Raw genomic sequence first — 9,029 nt, forward strand, 5'->3', positions numbered from 1 at the left:
AATTACGGTGGATAAGCTAAGAGAATACCGTGTAAATTACCGTGTAATTTTTAAAAGAAAAAAGTCACGAATTTGCTTTTTAATCTATTATTAATATTATTCTGAATCTGACTCTCCTAGCATAGCAATATCTTTTTCATAAACGGATTTATTCATATTAATATTTTGTTAAATCTCATTAATTTTACATTTCATTCCTTCCTAATTACTTGATTAAGGACGAAAATAGATCGCTGAGATTTGATGTTTAAACCGAGAGCAAGAGAAATGTTGCCATTACGAAATATGCTAACGTGACTGAGATTCGTACTCGTATTACGCAGTATATTATGAATTTTTAACGTGATTTTTGTATTACGGTGACACGGTCAAGGTAATGGGCATATTACCTTGACGGTACATGGAAACACTGGTTGGAGTTCTTCAGGAAAACACTTGTTGAAGCACTATTTTCTTTATTTCCTAGGTACTGCTACCGCTAGGTCTGGAGGAGAACTGTACCGGCATACAAAACCGGGCCGGTATTTATTCGAAAATCACATGAAAAAAGTAGACCATCTGATTGGCTGGCAAATCAGAGGATCTTTACATTGACCAATCAGGAGAGAGCAGATTCGAGAGGTGTGGCTTACTTAGAGGGGTCTTTTCGACTCCGGGCTATACCGTAGTGAGAGCCGCGCCTCTCGCTCTATAACTGTTGCTATCTCTATCTACACTATTTCTCTCGCTCTCAACTATTGCTTTCTCTGTCTACTTATATTTCCTATCTCTGTTTATTCGTAAAAGGCTATTAAATTTACATAGTAAAATCTTAACAAATCCTAACATACTACGCTACTGTTTATATTCAAGTATGTACTATACATAAGACCTTGCTAAACATAAGTCTATAACCTACACCCTAATACCTATTAACTATCTTTATTAAATTACAGGCTAAACATTGCTTATCTATACTATAAAAATCCTATGATAACTATTAAACTATTAATTATTTTCACAAACAAACACTATACACTATATCGTCCCGCACAATATAAAATCCTATAATAACTGTTAAACTATTAATTGTCAATCAATACACACACTAGGCACTATATCGTCCCGCACATCCTCCCGCCGTGCGATTATGTCGCATTGTCTGTCGGTGCGGGCGCGTCGTCCGTCGATACAGGCAGGACCACCAGCTTCCTCACCGGCCGTCTCAGCACTCCGCCTTTGGTCCGGATGTCCACTGCGCGCACGACGTTGTCTGGTCCTGGATACGTTGCGATGACTCTGCCTCGGATCCACACGTTTCGGGGCAGGTTGGCGTCGACGACTTGCACCAGGTCATTGTTCTGGATCGCTGGGCCTCGCCCATGCGGCTCCCGCCGGTTTTGGAGTTCCGGCAGGTACTCCTTCACCCAGCGCGTCCAGAAGATGTCGGCCAATCGCTGCGAAGCTCGCCACGTAGATCTGGAGACCGCATCCTCTTCGTCGAATGTACCTGGCAGCGGTACACGTCCTGGACCTCCCAGCAGGAAATGGTTCGGTGTCAGCGCTTCTGGATCATCTGGACTGACTGAGACGTGAGTCAGTGGTCTGCTGTTGACTGTATATTCCACTTCGGCCAGCAGGGTGGAGAGGACCTCTTCTGTAGGATGGCGTTCGTGGAGTGTTGCTGTCAGCGCCGTCTTCACGGAGCGCACCAGTCGCTCCCAAGCTCCGCCCATGAACGGCGCCCCGGGTGGAATGTAGCGCCAGGAGATTGTCTTCTTGGCTGCTTCCTCTGCTGTTGCTTCGTCGAGTGCTTGACGGAGCTCCTTGTCTGCTGCCTTCAGGTTGCTGCCGTTGTCCGACCAGACTTCAGTTGGAGACCCTCGTTTCGCCATCATTCTCCTCAGTGCCATCACCGCCGAGTCTGCGCTGAGTGAGCCGGCGATTTCAAGGTGTATGGCCCTCATGGTCAGGCAGGTGAAGATGGCCACCCATCTCTTCTGTCTTGTTCGGCCGACGGTCACGGAGAGAGGCCCGAAGTAGTCTACCCCGGTGAATGTGAAGGGACGTCTGTGATGAGCTAGGCGGCATCCCGGCAGGTCTCCAGTCCTGGGGTATGGTGGCTTCTGAGTCTTCATTCGGCAGAAAAGGCAGCGTCGTATGACCATTCTTGTTACAGGTCTCAGGCGTAGCACCCAGTACTGCTGTCGGCACTCGTTCACTGTTGTCTCGACACCGGCGTGGTGAAGCTGCTGATGCACTGCATTCACCCAGAGTCTGATTGTCGAGTGGTCACCGTCGAGCACCATTGGACTCTTCAGATATTCTGTTATGCCTTCTGTTGCTTGAATTCGGCTCCTCAGTCTGATGGTGTTGTTGACGTACTCGACGCTCAGCTGGTGTAGGCGGCTCTCCTTGTTCAGTGTCTTGCTATTGTTCAAGACTTCTATTTCTTCTCCGAAGGAGTCCTCTTGAGATGAGCGCATCAGGAGTTCTTCGGCTCTTCGGAGATGTTCTGCGGTGACTGGGAGAAACTTCCTGCTGGACGATGCTGTTGTCTTCACTATTTGTTTCTGTTTCGTCGCAGGCTTGTTCGTCTTCTTCCAGTTTGGGTCCTTTTCTGTGTTCTTTCTTGTCCTCCTGTAGTTGACACTCTGTTTGGTGGCTCTACAGAGTTCGATGAACTGCAGAACTCGAGCTGTGGTGTACCGGAGTCTGTCCCAGTTTGAGAAGCGGGACACCTCGGGTAAGGCTTGTGAAAGTTTCGGCTTGCTTCTGTCCATGACATGGTGTATTCTCTCTTCGCCAGAAGGTTCTTCTTTTTCTGTAGTCTTCTGCTTCGTAGAGAAAGTCGGGTCCCTTGTACCAGCGGTGACTTTTGTCGAATGATGTTGGCACGTCTCGCGTAGCGTCGTCTGCTACGTTCAGCTTCGTTGGCACCCAGCGCCACTCGTTGACCTTGGAAGACTCTTCTATTGCAGCCAGGCGATGTGCTACGTAGGGCTTGTATGAGCGTGCTCCTGTTCGGATCCAGGTGAGTACGGTCTTGCTGTCTGTCCAGAACACCTTGCAGTCCGGTTTTCTTTCGTGCTCTTCTATGACTGTTTCGGCGAGTCTTGTACCCATCACTGCTGCCTGGAGCTCCAACCTCGGGATGGACGTCAACTTCAGCGGCGCAACCTTCGCTTTGGCCATGATGAGCGATAGGCTGACTTCACCCTCCGGTGTCACTATCCTCCAGAAGACGACTGCTGAGTAGGCTGCTTCGCTTGCATCGGTGAACACGTGTAGCTGGATTGAAGTGGCGTCGTTGTACTGGAGGTACCGCCTTGGGATTGCCACGCTGCTGAGGTTCTTTAGATGATTCATCCAGTCTTGCCACTGCTCAGCCAGGTCTTCATCTATTTCGTCATCCCACGACGTGCCTCTTCGCCATACTTCTTGCAGCAGCTGTTTCGCTCTTATGGTGACAGGTGATGCGAGCCCGAGCGGATCGAAGAGTGACATGACCACTCGCAGCGCTTCTCTCTTCGTCGGTGTCTTCCCACTGATGAGTGTTGGTGCGACGCGTGCCAAGTTGAGGTTGAAGGTGAGTTCGTCTGTGTTGAGCTTCCAAATGACACCCAGCACCCTTTCTGTCTTCTCTTCTGGCTTGTAGAGTTCCATGTCTTCTGTTGGTTCAACTTCGCCCAGTGCTTCTAACAGTTGAGGCGAGTTCGACTTCCATTGTTTTAACTCGAAGCTGGCCTTTGAGTGTACTTCGCGTACTGACTTCGTGATGCGTATTGCTTCTTCGAGGTTTCTGAAGCTGTCCAAGTAGTCGTCCACGTAGTGCTTCTGTATGATGGCAGCTGCGGCTTCAGGGTGAGCTTCTTTGTGCTGTTCAGCATTCAAGTTCTTGATGTAGATTGCTGTAGATGGAGAACTTGATGCACCGAAGATCAACGAAGTCATTCTATATTCTTCAGGTGGTTGGCTGTCTCTTCGTTCTCCTCGCCACAGATAGCGCAGTGCGTCCCTGTCTTCAGCTCGCAGCTTGACTTGCATGAACATCTCCTTGATATCCGCTGTGACTGCTACTGTGTGTTGCCGGAATCGCATGATGACGCCAGGCAATGACTGCAGGAGATCAGGTCCTTTGAGTAGCATGTCGTTGAGAGCTACTCCTTTTGTCTTCGCTGCTGCGTCGTGTACCACTCGGAGCTTCTCAGGTTTCATCGGGTTGATCACTGCGAAATGTGGCAGGTACCATGTCTTGCCAGCAGTCTTCTGTTTCGGAGCGAGTTCAGCGTATCCTTTTGAGATGATAGCTTCCATCTGTTCTGTGTACTTCTGTTTCAGCTTGGGGTCTCGGTCGATCTTCTTTTCTATGTTGTGAAGTCGCTTCAGTGAGTTGTGGTAGTTGTCCGGGAACGTAACATCTTCTTTGCGCCAGAGAAGTCCTGTTTCATATCTTCCATCTTCCTGTTTGGTAGTGGTCTTCTCCAGGATACGAAGTGCTTGTTCTTCCGGATCTGTCTTCGGTTTCTTCGGCTGTATGCAGAGTCCGTCCATCTCGAAATACTGTTTGACGAGGCTGTCCAGGTCGTCTTCTGTTCCCTCTGTGACGTGTGATACGAAGTCGATGCTACGTCCGGCGGCGCGGCTCTGGCTGCCGTGTAGCACCCACCCCAGCGGTGTGAGAGAGGCTACTGGTTGATTGCTATTTCCTCGTCTCACTTCTGTTGTCAGCAGGAGGTGCCAATTATCTTGACCGATCAGGACTCGAGGCTTGATGTCTGCATATACGAGGTAGTCGCGGATGTCTGCCAGGTGTGTGCAGCCGTCCACCAACTCTCTTGAAACCCGTTGCGATGACACTTGAAGGTTCTTCACTGTTCGTGCTTGTATACGTTCTTCATAATCGTTGAGACCTCTCAGCTTGATGTTCACTCTTCTTGAGGCTGACTCTGATGTCTTCATGTCGTTGATAGTTTCTATCTTCAAGGGATCGATGGGTCCTGTTGCTCCGATGAGTTCGGCTATGCTGTTGTCTATCAATGTCACTGTTGACCCGTCGTCCATCAAGGCGAATGTGTCGAGAGCTCCTTTGGGCCCCTCAACTTGCACTGGAATAATCTTCAGATAGGATTGTTTCTTCTGTATAGTCCACGCCGAGTTGATTATTTCTGTGATTTCGACGCCTTCTTTCTTCTCCGGTGCCTTGGTGTAGTGCAGCATCTTGTGGTGAAAGTATTTGCAGCTGTTGACGCCACATGCCTTGACCTGGCAGTTGTGTGTTCTGTTTCTGTACCGAAGACATCGAAAACACAGGCGTTTGGACTTGGCTATGTCCCATCTTCCGTTTGCATCCGCATTCTTGAATTGTTCACAATCGCTTGCCCCGTGCTCTCCTTCACAGATGGCGCACTTGGGTGTATACTGTTTTTCTGTTACGTTGTGAATTTTCTGCGGTCTTCTCTGTTGCGTGGCAGGCGCATGTGATGTATGTGGTGCCACCTGCTCAGGAAGCGCGTACGGCCCGCAGAGCTCCGCTTCTCTCTTGAGGAACTTCTCCATCTTCATCAGTTCCGGATCTTCTTTCGGCTGTAGCACTGCGAAGTCGTAGTATCTATAGCGCAGCGTAGGTGTGAGCTTGTCCACGACCGTCTTCGAAACCTCCGGGTTGAACATGTAGTTCACGCAGCTGAGTGTCTTCAAAGTCGCGACCACATTGGAGACCTTCGTCGAGAAGATGCAGATGTCGCGCGGTGACTCGGTAAGGCGCGGCAATCCACGTAGAGCTTCTATCTCCATCATAGCGATGGATTCTGGTCTTCCGAATCTGGATTCCAATGTCTTCATTACTTCTGTTGGGTGCGCGCTGGTGATGAGAAGACCTTCAACTGCTTCTTTTGCTCTTCCCTTTAGGTTTCTTCTTAGACGATTTGTGTTTTCTATTGTGGTGAACATGCTTTCTGTTTCGTAATATGCGGCGCGGAACGGTAGCCATTCTTGGTGTGATCCTCCGAAGATGGGTAGCTCGATAAACTTCGGGCGTCGTGCTGCTTTGACGGCGAGCGTGATGGCTTCGGCGAGTTCTGTTAGACCCGGTTGCACTCCCGCCGGTGACTGAAGTGGATTCTGGTGCTTCTGTTGTCCCGTGCTGTTGACCACTGGTTCTATAGGGTAGTGTGGCTCGCTGGTGATCGCTAGCGCGGGGCGTGGGGGCTGTGACTCCAACCAGTTGCCCACTCGTTCGCTCGTCTCGGCTCCGGAGTGGATGGATGCACCATCATCTTCTATTTCATCTTCTGTTTCTTCAGCTTCCATGGCGGTGATGCGGGCAGCGGCTAGTTCGACCTGAAGACGTAGCAGTTCTTCCTTGGCCTTCGCTATTCTATGCGCCTTGCTGCGGCTGTGGGTCGACCCCTCCCCCTTCTTGCTAGGGGGGAGTGGTACTTCTTGCGGCTTGACAGTCCTCCTCCTCTTCTGGATGGCCAACGCTTCTCTAGCCTGGCTACGCCCCTGTTCTATAGCGGAGGCCTCCACGGCAGCGGGCGGCCCCAACTGTGTCGCATCGGCGGGCAGTGCCAACGCGACGGTGGTGGGCGCAGACATCTGTGAGGCGGCGGCGGTTGCAGTCATCTCTCTGACTGACTCGGAGGAAGGCACGGCGGACGTCGATGTCTCGGAGGGTGGCACGGCCATCGACCTGGATGTCGCGGAAGTGTCTGTTGCCGCCCTCGACGCCGTTCGCTCCGACACTGTAGTTTCTGTTGCGGTGGTGGTAGCAGTATCCTCTGATGCGGCCGGAGACTCTTCTTCTGTTGAGGCCTTGCGGTTCTTGAGCTCCTGCCGTGTCACTGGCATACTTACCGAATTCGATGAATTTTCTTCAATTTTCTCGATTTTCCAACGTATCCGGCGACCGAAGGACCATTCAATGTGCGCTTCTGCACATTTCACTATGCTGGATTGGTTGGAATTCTTCAGGAAAACACTTGTTGAAGCACTATTTTCTTTATTTCCTAGGTACTGCTACCGCTAGGTCTGGAGGAGAACTGTACCGGCATACAAAACCGGGCCGGTATTTATTCGAAAATCACATGAAAAAAGTAGACCATCTGATTGGCTGGCAAATCAGAGGATCTTTACATTGACCAATCAGGAGAGAGCAGATTCGAGAGGTGTGGCTTACTTAGAGGGGTCTTTTTGACTCCGGGCTATACCGTAGTGAGAGCCGCGCCTCTCGCTCTATAACTGTTGCTATCTCTATCTACACTATTTCTCTCGCTCTCAACTATTGCTTTCTCTGTCTACTTATATTTCCTATCTCTGTTTATTCGTAAAAGGCTATTAAATTTACATAGTAAAATCTTAACAAATCCTAACATACTACGCTACTGTTTATATTCAAGTATGTACTATACATAAGACCTTGCTAAACATAAGTCTATAACCTACACCCTAATACCTATTAACTATCTTTATTAAATTACAGGCTAAACATTGCTTATCTATACTATAAAAATCCTATGATAACTATTAAACTATTAATTATTTTCACAAACAAACACTATACACTATATCGTCCCGCACAATATAAAATCCTATAATAACTGTTAAACTATTAATTGTCAATCAATACACACACTAGGCACTATATCGTCCCGCACACTACATTATAAAAGGAACCAATTTCTACGTCCAACAATTTGGACTGGGCGTTGGTGAGTTAGTTACTTTTCCTTTTATAAGTATAATTATTTAGATTAATAAAAAATAATATCTATTACATATTATTTAATATTTGAAAAGTGCAACCGCCGAGTTTATTACTGGTACTTCTCGGTAGGTATAATTGGCACTCCGAACCTGCCGTGGTACTTAGATTATTTTGATGATTCAATATAAATCTTTCTGTTTCAAATTTCAATACACGTACCTACCTATATCATAACAATATAAATATTGAGCCATGTCTATCCATTGTTAACTCTGTGTCAGGAGCTAATACGGTCATGTTATTAGAGTAGGTATAATAAGTCGGCATATTCCATACTCAGCTCATTCCGTCGATATCATCTCATGCTATTTTTATTTTATTCATAGCCATCTTTATTCTTTTGTTTACTGGGAACACTGGCGAGAGGTCGCCTCTAGATTGAACCTTTTAGAATTCTGTAGGTAGTATGTAAAAACCTGTACATGTATGTTAGTCATGTTCAAGGTCTAAAAATAGTGGTATACTTTTCAAAATGTTCTGAGCGAAAAAACATAGCATTACTAATTATCGTAGACCTGCCAATAGAGATTTTATATTTTTTACATCAGCTGAAAATAGCGTCATCAATTAATTTGTATTTTCAATTTTCAAAGTAAGATAACTATACAAAGTGGGGTATCAAACTATGAAAGGGCTTTACCTGTATATTCTAAAACAGATTTTTATTTATTTTTATGCATAACAGTTTTTGATTTATCGTACAAAGTGTACTGTAGAACCCTCGGTGCGCAATTCTGACTCACACTTGGCCGGTTTTTTTTATCCTATGCCATTTGTATCAACTTCCACGTACGGAACCATTTATATTACTATTATATTTTTTCACACTCGATAACAATGTAGGTTGAATGGCTACTAAGGAACACTATAAGGTTAAGGCTGTGCAAAATCGATATAAACAGCATAAACGGATTTAACAGTGCTTATTAATATTTATTGACATTTATTTTAGTCCAAATGTGGTAGGTAAAGCGATACAAGTATACGTCATACGAGTTACGACTAGGTTTCTTATTTTACTGGATTTCTACAAGTCCGTCGATGTTAAGAAAATTCAGGTGTTTCACCGATGAAAATAAATTTAAGTATCTTTCAGAACCAGCCTAGTGCTTAAGACATCCACCTCATGTTCGGGAGGTCGGGGATTCGATCCCGGGCACGCACCGCTACTATACATCGATGCCTCTAACTTCTCGGAGCTATGTGTGTTTTAAGCAATTAAATATCACTTGCTTTGACGCTGAAGGAAACATACAGGTAGAACATAATGTTCTCAAAGGTG

The 9,029-nt window shown here is 46.9% G+C and overlaps 1 protein-coding gene and 1 pseudogene across 1 annotated transcript; both read right to left on the reverse strand.

Annotated features, from left to right (window-relative positions):
* Positions 1 to 945: 945 nt before the first annotated feature.
* On the reverse strand, positions 946 to 4,296 carry LOC138402581 (uncharacterized). The gene is made up of 3 exons (XM_069499715.1): positions 2,902 to 4,296; positions 1,173 to 2,813; positions 946 to 1,044 (listed from the first exon to the last, which is right to left on the reverse strand). Exons 1-3 carry the CDS (start codon positions 4,294 to 4,296, stop codon positions 1,018 to 1,020), a joined length of 3,063 nt encoding a protein of 1,020 aa, XP_069355816.1. The 3' UTR covers positions 946 to 1,017.
* A 46-nt stretch (positions 4,297 to 4,342) lies between these two features.
* Positions 4,343 to 6,831, reverse strand: LOC117984061 (uncharacterized; annotated as a pseudogene).
* Between the last annotated feature and the right edge of the window lie 2,198 nt (positions 6,832 to 9,029).

This window comes from Maniola hyperantus, chromosome 7, assembly GCF_902806685.2.
Source record: "Maniola hyperantus chromosome 7, iAphHyp1.2, whole genome shotgun sequence".
NCBI classification, from domain to species: Eukaryota; Metazoa; Arthropoda; class Insecta; order Lepidoptera; family Nymphalidae; genus Maniola; species Maniola hyperantus.